We start from the raw sequence: 14,344 nt of genomic DNA, 5'->3' as shown, positions 1-14,344 counted from the left end.
AAGAAGTAAGAATACAGTCGATTACAGAGATTATTGTTGTCACATAACGCAAGTTCACGCGTACACCTTGTGAGTTCTATGGTTCCGTTTCTCAATAGAAAAACGGGATGAAAGTTTATATATATAATATACCTAAATCTAGATTTAGGGCCTAAATACATTATAATTTTATTAGCGCCCGCGAAATTTAGTTATTTACAAATCCCTCGGAAACCATGGATATTTCCGGGACAAAAAGTAGCCTATGTGTTAATCAATGCTATAATATATCTCAATACCAAATTTCAGCTAATTCGGTTCAGTAGTCAAGGCGTGAAAGAGTAACAAACAATCATATCATCAAAATCATAAGTTTTCGTAAATCTCAGGATACTCCTATTTCAATTCCAAATTTCAGCCAAATCACTTTAGTAGTAGCGGCGTTAAAGAGTAACAAACATCCAATCAAATCCATACAAATTTTCGCGTTTATAATATTAGTAGGATAGTAGGATACTCAACTTTTTAGTAAGTAACTAAGTAATCAGTTTAAAGTAGGTACGAGTATGTACCTATTACTTAGTGGCGTGCACTTCATACATGCATTAAAGTACTGCATAAACCTGAGAGTTGTCTTTTTAGTTCTTACTTACTTAGTTTGCTTAATTTTATTACTAGTGGATACCCTGATCGACAACCTTATGCACGCCACTGCTATTACTTAATAACGAAGGTATAAGCTAACAATATTTAGGGTCCTGGGTGCCAGGAGCATTCACCTGAGGTGTAATGTTGCTAATCACGTAGACACCTGTCATAATAAACTCGTATCTGATATGAAATACCGGTTTCTAAGAAACTCTACTATTTTATTGATGAATCAGGAACACTTGCTCATGAAACGTTACCATTCATTCAACGGATAGAGAATTTGATACTTTATCACTTAGGTTCAAGTACTTATTTATCTATCTATCCACGTAAGGTATTTTAATGTTTGTCCATTTTAATATAAAGCTTCAATAGAGCGAAAAGAGAAAATAAAAAAAAATCTAATTAAGTGTTACAGACGATACGTGTATTTTAGTACAAAAACAAAACCTGTAAGTGCTCTGTACACTAGCATGAGTCCAAGTGAAGATAAATAGACAATGATATCGTCCAATAGCAGTTGTTCCAGTCCCATCTCTTTCGTTATAAGGCAATGAAAGATATAGCGGTATTTCTAGCTGGGCCGGTATTGGTTAAAATTTGTCTATTTTTCTTCACGAGATATGTCGTTGGTTGCAGGTGTTTCCGGTTGCACCATTATTGGTTAAAATTTGTCTATTTATCCTCACGAGATATGACGTTGGTCGAATGTCATTCCTACTGCTGGTCAATCAGAGTCGAACTAAAAAATATTGTAGGTATTCAATCAAATCCTAATGCTAGCCACTCACCATTCGATAAGCTCACATGCCTGCAGCGCTAACGGCATGACGTCCGATAAAATTGATCGTGTCAGTTTGTCGAATCAGTTTTATCGGATGGTGGGCGGCTAACATAAGACCTTATTTAAACATCAACCAATATTTTTTTTAATTTATCTATTGTAAAATAAGCTTTAAGCTATTTCCAAGCGCGCTTGAAAATATCAAAGTGAGTGAGTCAGTCATCACTGTATCATCAATCGCAATACATTCCACGAGGAATGAACGGATCGTGTAACCTGCGTTTCACAATGACAACCCGACGAGCGGCGAGACATCACGAGTTCGTGGCGCCATTAATGAAGAGACAATAGGCGAACAACAGAGCAGCGGGAACGAACGTAGACAGAGAAGTAAATAGACAGACAGAAAGCTTAAATCGCATTCCTTCATAAAAAACCAAAAAACTGTGCAAAGAGACAAGGCGATTTAATTACTGGTGTCAGATTTTTCGACAACAACGATTATCCAATATCCATGCTGATGCTGACGACACAGAAATAGCCTCATATTGTAGTTTTATTTGAGAAAACTAGTTGTTGTATTGTTATTTTACTGTTACTGTAGCTGTAAGTTTAACCTACAAAATAAAATAAAAAAATATAAGAAAGTAGCTTACTACATATATATTGAATAAAAAAAGGTTTAGTGCAAATACTGAGAAATTTATTATTAAAATTATTATTTGTATTTCGAAAATATACTTACAAAATATGTAAGTATACCAAAAACGATTTTTCAAAAAAAGGACATCATTTCGAAACTGTAAGTATTTTGGTCTTGCACGTACAAATATAATGTTTTTAGGGTGTCAATTTCGTTTATTTATGCCATGTCACGCATATCAGTTGTCTATTGACTTCTCTATCTACGAGACAACGATAAACGGTTGGCAAACAAAACAACAAGGCATTCTCAAATTTGTAAAGGCATTACCGAGTAGACCGAGGAGCCGCCGCTCAAACGCCTCGATAAAGAGAATTTGACCAGTTTCGCAACGGACCGGTTCCGCCGCAGGTGCCGAGTCAATGGGCTGTGACACACGATAGAACCTAGCCAGACTGACATCATCGATATTTCGATATCAACGGAAGAAAGCGAGGATCCCTATTCCTACGTGACACAAATGTATTTAACAACCTATATTCGCCTTACGAACGAGCGTAGGCGTAAAGCCTTGCGAATTTCCTCTCAGAATGAGAGGGGTTAGGCTAATAGTCCACCACGCTGGCCTAATGCGGATTGGCAGTCTTCACACACGCAGAGAATTAAGAAAATTCACAGGTATCCATTTTTTCCTTCGCAGTTTCAGACACATGATATTTAATTTCTTAAAATGCACATAACTTAAAAGTTGGAGGTGCATGCTGAGGACTGGATTCGAACCTTCGCCCTCCTATTCAAAGGCAGGAGTCATATCCACAGGGCTATGAAGAGGCCATTAATGAGACAATTTTACTATAGGAGTAAACCTTTCTCCAAATAATAGAGCTTAATTCCAAAATGCTCACACCCACGCGAAATAAAACCGAAAAAAAATTATCAGCCAGTTCTTAGGGATCAGTACAGATTCAGGCAAACTTCGTTATAGCTTAGATCCAGCTAAGAAACTTTATGGAATCACAAAATTGCTAAGTTTTTACAGATTTCTCTCAGTAGGATCTGCCGAATCAAAGGTAGAGTTAATATAAATAGACAATTTTAACGTTTCAAATGTAATCGTAAACTACGCCAACTTGAAATAAATTTGAATTTGAAATAGAGTTCTTTCTTTGCAATTGAGAAATTGATGACTATAATCATTTCATCATTAATATTTTTGATAGTAACAATATCAAACATGATTCTAAGCCCGCATTTCAACATATCCTAATCTCAAAACAAAGTAACATTCCCACATCAATACAAAACTGGAAACACTCAACAATAATCCCCAGCGGATGCGTAATAAGATAACCATTCACAAATTCTACAAAGCAACCCAAAAACATGACCAGACTACAATAAAACGAGTGTAAAAAAAAAACCGATCACGAAAATCGAGTCGGGCTTACGCAGTGCGGCGTACCTGCGCCGGCGCACGTCCCCCCCGCCACTCCGCCCCCCGTCCCGCGCGGCGCGACAGGCGCCGGCGCCAGTCAGCCGACAAGCAATTATGGCTAAATAAATATCGGCCACGCCGCCGCCTCGACGCAACGCTACCGAACAGATGGATTCTGCTATATCTAGACTACATCATTAAATTTTGTACTCGCCTCGTAAATACGGTGGAAATATGTTAAATGTCTCGCATCTCGCATGCCGCGGCCCTCCAGACTACCTACGAGTAGTTAATGGACGAAATTCGCGAGTGTTTTAATTGGAACTTTCAGTCCTGCATTCTGTAAAGTTACAGCGATGACATCGCTCATTTCGTTCGCTCGTTGTTAGTGACAATTATTTTTGGCATCCCATAGAAATAAAGTTTAATCTAAAATGTTTGCAAGATGTCTTTGCAATGACAACAAACAACTAAATATCAATTATTAACCATATTAGTGATGCACTTTTGAATAGAGAAAACATTAATTTAACTATTTAATTTCATAAAGGACAGTTACACTTACAACTTTTTACTATCTTTTATCAAAATTTAGGTTATGTATTGGAGAGATCAACAAATATTTTGTATAACTCGCAAGTGTGAGTTTCTAATTCACTGCTATCTTTATTAGGACAGACAGATATACAAGTGAATTTGAAACTCACACTTGCGAGTTATACAAAACGCAGGCATTACTTGATAGTCAGTGGCTGACGTTACAGAATAGCCTGCTGTTCTGGCTATAAATTTCTGGAGCTATTATATACTCTGTGGTGTGTACAGAGATGGACCAATGGAGCATACGGTAACGACCAGTGGCGTAGCGTACCTTGGAAGACCCTCGCCCTGTATCAAAATTATTTGGGGGGCCCAAAGGAGAAAGATTTCAGATAAAAGAAACAAAACTTCTCGCTTAAAGTAAATATTACATTGACTTAGCTTAAGTAGGGCGCTTATGTATGTTAGGGTTTTGGGCGCACGCTTAACCAGGGATAAATGAGATTGTGGATTACCTACATTTTACTAATTCTTGCTACCACACGTAAGGGGCCCCTGAACTCCGGGGGCCCGTATCTTTGATACGGTTGATACGGCGGTACTGGGCGCCCTGGTAATTCTACCAACGGTACGGAGGCCGGAGCTCGCGCCCCTGATGATCTTTAATCCCCACGTAACGGCGACGCGCCGACGCCTGCGCCGATAAGATAACGATCCCCCTACCCTCGGAGCTCGGATAAAAACATTCACAAATAAAGCCCGTCGGCGGTATTGGCGCCATCCCGCAAACACGAGACTACGTGCGATTGATGTGCGAGTTACTTTACATTCACTTTTAAGTGCATGCCGAATAACTTTTCCTTTATGAGTCATGCGTACAAAAATAATATGTGAACGTTGTCTAGGCTTAGGAGCAGTGACGGATTTAACCTAAAGCCCAGTAGGCCCGCACCTGATCTTGGGGGAGCAATGGAAAATAACCAAATATCACCAATTTTGAATTTTATGACTTTATTTTTTTTAAGTCTCTCATCATTCGTGCAATCTGTCGAGAGACATTCAGCTGGATTTTAAGTATTTATATTAAGGCGCGTTAGGTGCAAAATCCAGTGATTTGCCCACATATATAGTGTCTATTTCATGACAACTTGTGGTGGTTCTGTCTTTATAGTTTTAATTTTTAGTTCACGATGCAAGCGATCAATTTTGACGTAATCACTTTTTTAAAACTTAAAACTGTTTTGAATGTTTTATATAAAAGTGCAATTATCCTCAAAACCTCGGAAAATATTACAAAATCTATTAATTTTGTTAAAAGGCGAAATCTGCCAATTATTTAATACAATGACTATTTAAAAATTAATTTTATTAAATTAATTATTTAAATAGTTTGCATCGAATACAATGACAATACTACTGAGACGAGCGGCTAATATCTTGGGGCTTAGGGCGGCCAAGACTAGAAATCCGCCACTGGTAGGTTGGGACTGTAATGGACTGATCTTCGTTTTATAAGTCAGCTCTTACCAAAGGTAAAATGCAATTATACAGTTTTGTTTGAAGGCTTTGGAAGGTAGCAAAGGTGCAGACCCTCAACTATCCAAATATCAACCTTGTTATCTATCACTCAGTCATCGAGACACTAGGTCCGTGGGCCAGGAAGGTCCAGACTCTCAGCAAACGCCTCAGGGAGGCAACAGGCGACTTTTGCGCAAAGAATTTCAACCATAATTTAACGGCAAGGGTTTTGATAAGTATTTTTAAGTTTTAATTTTATAGATTTAGTTAATTTATTTCAATGTATGCCTATTTTAATAGTTAAGTTGTACCTTTTGTTTTAATAATATTAGTCACCTTGTTACTAATTAATTGTGATTCCAGATGAAATTAACGACAACGTTGAAAGCATGACTCAAAAAGAATGCCTCACGCGCCTCACGCGGCTGTGGGAAGTGGGAACGAGTCGCGAAAGTGGACAAAAAACAGTGGCGTCGATCGGCGAGACGGCGGCAAAAAACCGCACAGGTGAGGTCCATTGCCGGCTGGGGCCTTGTCGCCATGTAAATAGCATGCATTACGGTTCCGCGAAAATTTATATTCATCATCAATTTATATATGGACATATTCGGTTTTTAGGGTTCCGTAGCCCGCAAGGGATAGTTACGCTATGCCAGTGTGTCCGTGCTTAGATATCGTTAGTACTGTTAGTACTAGAAAGCTGTTATTTTTCACGTTGGCGTTGAATAAAATTTAGAAAAAATTAGAAAACTTCTTCCTCTAGAACTACGTCATTAAATTTAATTAGGTTTTTTAATTCGTATTTTTCATTTTCTAGGTATATTACAAAAATAATGGTTTTTGTGTGAACACCAAGTACCTATCAGGTAGTATTAAGTTTTAAAGTGTTAACTTTTGCTACAGTCCAATGCCAAAATAGTTACTTACATGAAAAAATTCAAGCATACTCAAGGTATTACTCCTATAATAACGCATTTCTAGGAAACCATCTCAGCTGAGGCTTATAATTTAAAAAGTTGCATTCAATACATAAAATATACTTGGAGAAGGAAAATTTCGTAAACCTTCCGATAAAATTTAAATAAAGTTGTTATTCATCATCATCATCATCATCAACAACCTATATCCGGCTCACTGTTAAGCACGAGTCTCTCGGTTGAGGGGGATTAAGCCAAATAGTTCACCACGCTGGCCCAAAAGTTGTTATTAACATTCATAAAAGACGTGCATTCACAGAACCCTACATTTACTCGTGGCTCGTCACACACTTGCCCGTTTTTATTTTTTTGGAGCCCACCTCACTATGGGTTCCATCCGTTAGCCAATCGGCGAACTCTAATTACCATATACTTTTGTATGTAATTACCATCGGTTTGGAAATGTATTTAATAAAGCGGCTATAAAAACTCAGCAGACAGACGAGTACCAGTAATGGACAGGACTCATAAATTCAATTCGACTCGATTGTGACCAAAAATAACGAAATAATTCACGTTTTTGTTATAGTAAATGTAAATGCAACTCTACAAACAACGAAACATTGTCTACTGTTTTTTTTTCATATAAAATTTAACAATTAATTATATTTAATGATACTTAAAGTATTAATAGATTACCAATGCAGTCAAGTTTAATTTTTTTTTACGTTTTTGTGATGAATATAAAATTAAACGCTAGAATTTACATGTAGTATAACAAAACATACCTACTATACCTATTTTTATAAATATTAATTATTAGAAAAAAAAAACAATTTATACACAGCAAAATTGGTTTAGAAATGTTAAAGCTATGAGGTAACAAACATCCTCTTTTTTTGAAGTCGATTATATAGGGACTAGGAATAACCAACCCTAAAAATCATGTTAAAAGGGAAATGACAACATATTAAATTAACTTTTTACTTGACGAAAGAGAAAGTGAATCTCAATAGAGATATCCAATTATACAAGGATCTACGAGTACGCAGGCATTCATGTCAAGTGAGCAGAATCGAATATTTTAAGGTATTTCCTGTTACGAAGACGAAAGTTTGTCGGAAATGGTCAAATAGGTTCGTCAAATAACTCAGAGAATACCGGTTCCTTACTTACTTGAAAATATTATACCGTAAAAAGCTCTTCTGGTTCATAGAATATTTATAATGAAGTAGGTACGAGAAATAATTGAAAAGCGAAGTAGAAATAGCAGTTCGCGTTAGAATTACAACTACAAGGGAATATTAAAATAGACTATGTAATTCAAAGAGACCATATAGGCCGATTCCTGTCGGGTTACCTTTTAAAAATCCATACATCCAATGTATTTAATATTAGCAACCGTTGTTTATATCAAGCGGTATGAATTTTCTTTTTTTTTTGAGCGACTTACCTCGTCTAAATATCATCCTTCGCCGCTGCTATGTATAGGTAATATTCAGATATAGAAAAAAAATAATTAAATCAATCGGATGCACTGAGCAATCTAAAATATCTAACTAATGCTAAATTCCATCTAAATCCATTCAGCTTCTACCGTGAATGAACAATGAATATCCATCCAAACTTTCGTCTTTACGATATTCTATACTGCACAATCCAATGGTAAAAATGAAAATAATAATAATTAATCGTACGTTAGTCAGCAGGCGCCAGTGTATCGAATCGATATAGTTTTAACGAGCGAGCCGAAAAGATAACCAGCATTTCCTGTTCGCATATTGCATTTGTCTCTACCCTAGTACGAATTGCACTCCGTTGGCATCGTATTAGAATTAGAATACTGTCAGTGCCGGATTAACCTGCCGCGAGGCCTGTAGCAAATGTAATCAGGGGGCCCGGCCCATCCAGAGCATTTTTTAGGTTGGAAAAAAAAATATTGTAATTTGTTTTTTTTTTGTGATAATAAGAGGAAGGTGATTAGTTCAGTTTACTCCTAGATGTAGGTGAAGTAAATATTTATATTTTACCTACTAGCCCAGATAAGTAGCGTCCAAGTAAAGAAAACTTAACCCATAAAGGATCTGTAACATCTAAGTCATTGTTTGAACTGGCATATCAAACATTTTTACTCCTTGTGCATGTGAATCTATGACTAAATCAAGATGTTAGTCGTCGAGCCAAAGGGGGTTTTTTTGGTCTTATCTACTCGGGGGCAGCAGACGAATATAATAACTACTTTTCATGTCAGAAATTAACAAATTTTCATGACAAATTGGCATAAGAATTACAAAGAATAGTTTTCCTTTGAATGTAGATACTAAGTTTACATTTCACCTGTCATAACTTTTAGACGATTTGACCGATTTTTATGTAACTTACATTTACTCTATACATTCTTACACAAAACTTAATGGCACTTGTCATTTAGACATTTTACTTACTTTTTCTAAGGAAGGTTTATTTCCTTCTAATACGAGTTCTTATTTCTTGAAACTCTACTTTTTCAACTCAAAATTTATTCCATTTTGTAAGTAGTTAGGTACTGTTTTATTAAAAAAAAATATATGTGAGCAAATATTTATTTATCATTGAAACTATGTAGGCGCGTATTCTTATGAGACCGTTTGAAACTTGAAAGTGTAAACAAAATAAATAAAAATTTGGTAACATCGTAACACGTCCGTGACACAGGCTCACGCGGCGTCGCCTACAGCCTCCCACGTACCGGTACGTACAAACACTACGTAGGTGTTAGCATATTAATTAAGAAGAAAGCCAGCAAACATACAATATTAACTATCAATCTCTACACAACACTAAATTAGCGCCATTTCAATAATTACTAGCTATTTTAAGAAACTATTTTTATTTTTGACGATCTTAAGTAAAATGTCGTTAGTAAAACCATAGACACGATTAGGTTTTTTTTATAAACTTCTATATATAGCATGGGTACGGTGACAGGTGCCTTATGACGTTCATAATACGTACTATTATCATGAATCGAGGCAAACTTTCATGAGTGAAACGCACTGTCACGGTACCCATGCTATATGAAAAACACTTTAATAGCTCAACTTTAGTAGTAGAGAGAAAAACCTAGATATACAAATCTAAGTTTTCACCGCTATTCGAGTATAGTCGTAGATTTTCAAAATTTTGAAATTAAAGCTTGCTAACTCTTTGTATTCGTGTGTACATTGAAAAGGTGAATTATAATAATAATAATAATAATTTATTTATTTCAAGCTTCAATAGGCTCATAATTGTGTTAGTAAAATAGATTTATACCACTTAAAATATGACTATTAATAATGGAAAATTTTACCAATAAGGTATACTACAGTTGACAAGTTTTTCCACGTTTCCTTACTCAACTGCGGAAAACAATTTATTGACATTGCCATAAGTAATGGACATGTTTAATCTCAATCTAAATTCAGGAAGGTTCAACGCAAAGGTCGGTAGCGAGGAAACTGTATGCATGTGGCGTTTAAGCTTCTTTACACATGCCAACAAGAGAGCCAACACAACATGAACAGTAAATAATTGATTCATTTTGCTATTCTCCAAATGGTACATCTTCAGTAGATGTTGACTCTTATATGTTCATTTGCAACATTTAACATTTAACTTTACGATTGTCTGTACTCCAACATGATTAAAAATAATGATTAATAAGAAACTGTGACTGCCAAGTGTATTTTTTGTATTTTATAAAGCTTAACTGTCATCTCATGCTCTTATCATGATGAAGGCAACTATGAAGAATATGGAGGCAGCTGGTAATAAAGATGCAAACTGCAAATTTTAAACTCTTTACTAGACAGCCTACTTCTGATCTAGACTTCTTAGATTCTAGACTTACATCTTTAAGTCTCTATCTTATCAGCGATGAGAAGATAATTGGCTCAAATGATAAGACGTCCATCAGTATTATACCAAAAAAGATCTAAAGCACGGTCTTAAACGTATGAAAAACGAACATCTCAAAATACAACGACTGCAATTACACAATTAGTTGGTACAATGGCCCCGCACAAGGTTATTAACTAACTAAGCTTTGCCAATATAAGTTAATTAGTCATCAAGCAGCGCATTTTCGCATATATGAAGTGCACGCCACTGGCTACCAACCGACCAACCAAGTCCGGACATAGTTGGCACGTCTGTAGACGGCTACAAAGCCGACAAATTAAAAAGTTAACGGGCGGCGCGCGCCGGGCGTCGCGGCGGGCCGGCGCCGGCGCCGTGACCTTGCTACTTATCGGACGAATGACCCTCGCAGATTAGCGACTGCGACTAGCGTGCGGCCGTGCGCGCTGGTACGCGGAGCCGTCCCCGCTGGAATGTGTCGCGTTAGCGAACAGCGAAATACGGACCCCTAAATTGAACCGAATGTAATCCATCCTCAATAATGACGGGTAAAAGCCCTTAATAGTTTCGTAGTCCACGACTCCGTAGTCATGTTCGTCATCAGTGGCGTGCATAAGGTTGTCGATCAGGGTATGCACTAGTAATCAAATTAAGCAAACTGGAAAAATCTGTATTTAATATGCACTAAGAAGACAACTCTTAGGGTATGCAGTACTTTAATGCATATATGAAGTGCCAGTTGCCAACCGTACTCTAAGAAAGAGTATTTTACTCTATAATATCATGTAAGCGTACTCTATAATCTAAAATACTAATGTCATTACGTCAAACGTCTCAATGATTGTCATGAATGTGAAGTGGCGAGAAGAGAGAAACAGAGCTTCATTGAAATTGATTAAAAATGAGCTCTTGATCTATATAAATTTATGTGCTGCAAAAAGTACAAAAAATACCTTTTTAAAAATATAAAATAATTGATACTCTTTTTTAAGTCCATACTCTTTATTTACCTCCTTAGAAAAGAGATCTCAAAAAAAAATTGGCAACCCTACCCCTACTAATTTTGATACGGGGCCCCTCCAAGGCATACACCACTGACAGTGCATGAAGTGCTAGCCACCTATCATCACCCAGTCGTAAGGAACAAAGCCGCCAGCCAACACCGAAGCCGCTCGACCTCCGGGCGGCGCCCGGCGCCAAGTAAAAGTGATAAATTCCTGCGCGCATTCCACACCGATACCGAGCCCACACGAAATCTTGCCACTTGCCAGCTGCATCTCATCGAATACAAGCAGGCTCTAATTTGAAGCCCATTATGAACAATAGGGATGATGACAAATATAAATTGTATATATAAATGAAGAGTATGCTAATAGTAAAGCAATTTTGTAAAAGCAACAGGGTATCTGCGATCATTACTTTCGGAGTATCATTATTTGCCCGAATGTATCATAAAAATCAGTATATTCTGATACATTCTAGTCATCATCTCCATTGTTTTATGTTCTTTGTAAAAACTATCTTCAGATTATTGACTCTACAATTCAATTTTAAAATTGTCTCCCTTTTGTACTAGCAAAGGACAATATCCAAAGTATGTCCGTTGAGTTCTATACCTCAAAAGGATGAAACGGAATCCTTATAGCAGAATTACTTTACTTTGTCTGACTGCCTGTCTGTATGTCAAGACTCTTTATTTTGTGTTTCGGGGCTGAAACTATATTTTTTTAAAGGACAAAGACGGAATAACTCCTTGATGTTATGTGGAAAATCGTAGTCTCTTATTTAGCATTTTGCAAGGAAAAACCCACCCAAAATACGCTTCTGTAACGTTGGTGATATATCACAAAATGCAGCCACATTAAGGCCATAATCTTATGTCTAGTTCTGTGTAGTTCTTAACTTAGTTATGTGTGTAGAAATTAACCAATCTTGTAGTGTGTAAATAAGATAAGATCTAGTTAGACAGGAAATATTTAAGACATTTGAAAAATATACTCTAAAAGACGTTTTTCTTGAAATATTTATCAAATGCAGATTTTCCGTTTGGTTAATGTTTCACACTAGTGCATACCCTGATCGACCACCTTAAGCACGTTACTGACTGTTTGTAGGTACTATTACAACTTCTACTTTTTTTTTACATCCTGTATTTGCAGGAGTAGAGAATTTGTAAAACAACATTCCTATTTGTGGATTTTTCTTACAGATTTTATTATCTACTTGGTAATGGTAATACTGATATCTGTGGAACGGACGGAATACTGATGAGTTGACTACTTGGAAATGCGTGTGACCTTTTAGAATTTAGTTAAGACGTGCACTCAACTCGATCTTAGACGACCGTTGATGTCAGGAACTATTTATAGATCGCCGAACGGCAATGTTTACAACCGGGGGATGGACTGTTGCTTACGTTAGTGCATGTTGCCGCAATCGACGTAACGATGACATACAGCGGCAAACAGTGGCGATAACCACACTGATAGCTGATAACGCCCGATACTGATACCGGTGCATAACGTGGACTCACGTGAACACTATGGGCGGCTGACAGAACAACAAATAGGTTAGGTTTTAGCAACAGTTTGTCACACGCATCCTACTTTCTACGGATGTACATTCGGAGCGCAGCATTTGTGAACATGGAACCACTATACGGAGAGCTCGGCGACTAACAGTGTAACACAAATAGGTTAGGTTTGTTATCAGTTCATCACATACTCATCCTACTTTCTAGTTTCTACGAACGAAAGACTACTTTTGAAACGCGGCATTCGATTTCGACGCATCACTTTAAAAATACGCGCCACGTCTTCATAGTAAGCACATTTTTTTTTTAATAACTTTACAGCTCTGGGTTCTTGCCCTTTTGCTGTGCACACATGTTTACGGCACTTGTTGCGCGGGATCGCTGTCACGTACCGGGCTCGCAGAGGCGGCTGTAGTGGTAGGGGTTGCAGCAGTGGTGGTGCTCGCAGTGCGGCAGGCGGCGCAGCTCGCTGGGGTCCCGCAGGTCGGGGCGGAGCGCGCGCAGCACGGCCGGGCGCAGCGCGGGCTCGGCCGGCACGCAGGGCGCGCCCGCGGGCCCCGCGTCCAGCGCGCGCGCCAGCCGCCGCAGCTGCTCGTCGGGCAGCGGGGCCGCGCCGGCCGCCGCCAGCCGCCGCCGCAGCGCGCGCCGCCGGAACATCACATGCCGGCGTCACGACACACTCCACCGACTCACACAGCGCAGCCGACACATCATCGCGCGCCGAGTGCGGCCTGCAGACTGCCGACTCGCCGCCGAGCGACACGCGCGCCGCCGCCGTCCGCCGCGACACCTGCGCGAACCCACTTTACCCCACCGACACTTGCACTTTTTCTATTTTTTTTTTTAGTCTAATGCCGCTCATCTGCCCTTGTCGGCGCCTTGTTCAATCGATAAATAGCAAACACACGTGCCCGGATGTTGTGTTGTTAATGTTATTGCTCGCTTGCCAGACGACAATTATGACTGTAGGATATAAAACAGCAGCCAGTTTAGTTAGTTGTCGTACCAACTAAGTTTCAAAAATATAACAAACAATCAGCATTTTATTGAAGACTTAAGTTTCTCAGAGTTAATGAGGTACCTACCAAAAGTAAGCAATAATAGTAATACATATTATTATATTCGTTTAAATAAATTATTATGAAACATTGGTGACTCTTCAAATATCAAATTCATAAGTTTAACTAAATGTATCTATATTTATAAGATCGCATGAAAATCAATACAGTATTATAGTTGTACGAGCCACAATTTAAATATTGTAATATCATCAAATTTTCAAAAGACAAATAGAAACGAAAAGCAATACAATATTTCCCAAAGTTTAAGTACAAAATTAATTTAGATAAACAAGAATAAGTAAAATAGCTAATTTGATTCAGACATTTGATCTGAAGAAATACACTGACTAACTGACTGATAGCTACAGCAAGCATCATTTATTATAATTATTACGAGAGAATCT

General features: G+C 37.9%; 1 protein-coding gene across 1 annotated transcript in view; it reads right to left on the bottom strand.

The window, feature by feature from the left end:
- LOC112050707 (mothers against decapentaplegic homolog 6) overlaps positions 1–13,618 on the bottom strand; it is a 48,951-nt gene extending 35,333 nt beyond the window's left edge. The window contains exon 1 of the mRNA XM_024089045.2: positions 13,272–13,618. Within this exon, the coding sequence (XP_023944813.2) occupies positions 13,272–13,536 (265 nt within the window). The 5' untranslated portion in view covers positions 13,537–13,618. The remainder of the gene's footprint in view (positions 1–13,271) is intronic.
- Positions 13,619–14,344: the final 726 nt, after the last annotated feature.

This window comes from Bicyclus anynana, chromosome 10 (genome assembly GCF_947172395.1).
Source record: "Bicyclus anynana chromosome 10, ilBicAnyn1.1, whole genome shotgun sequence".
Taxonomy (NCBI): domain Eukaryota; kingdom Metazoa; phylum Arthropoda; class Insecta; order Lepidoptera; family Nymphalidae; genus Bicyclus; species Bicyclus anynana.
This window is presented reverse-complemented; position numbering and strand designations above follow the sequence as displayed.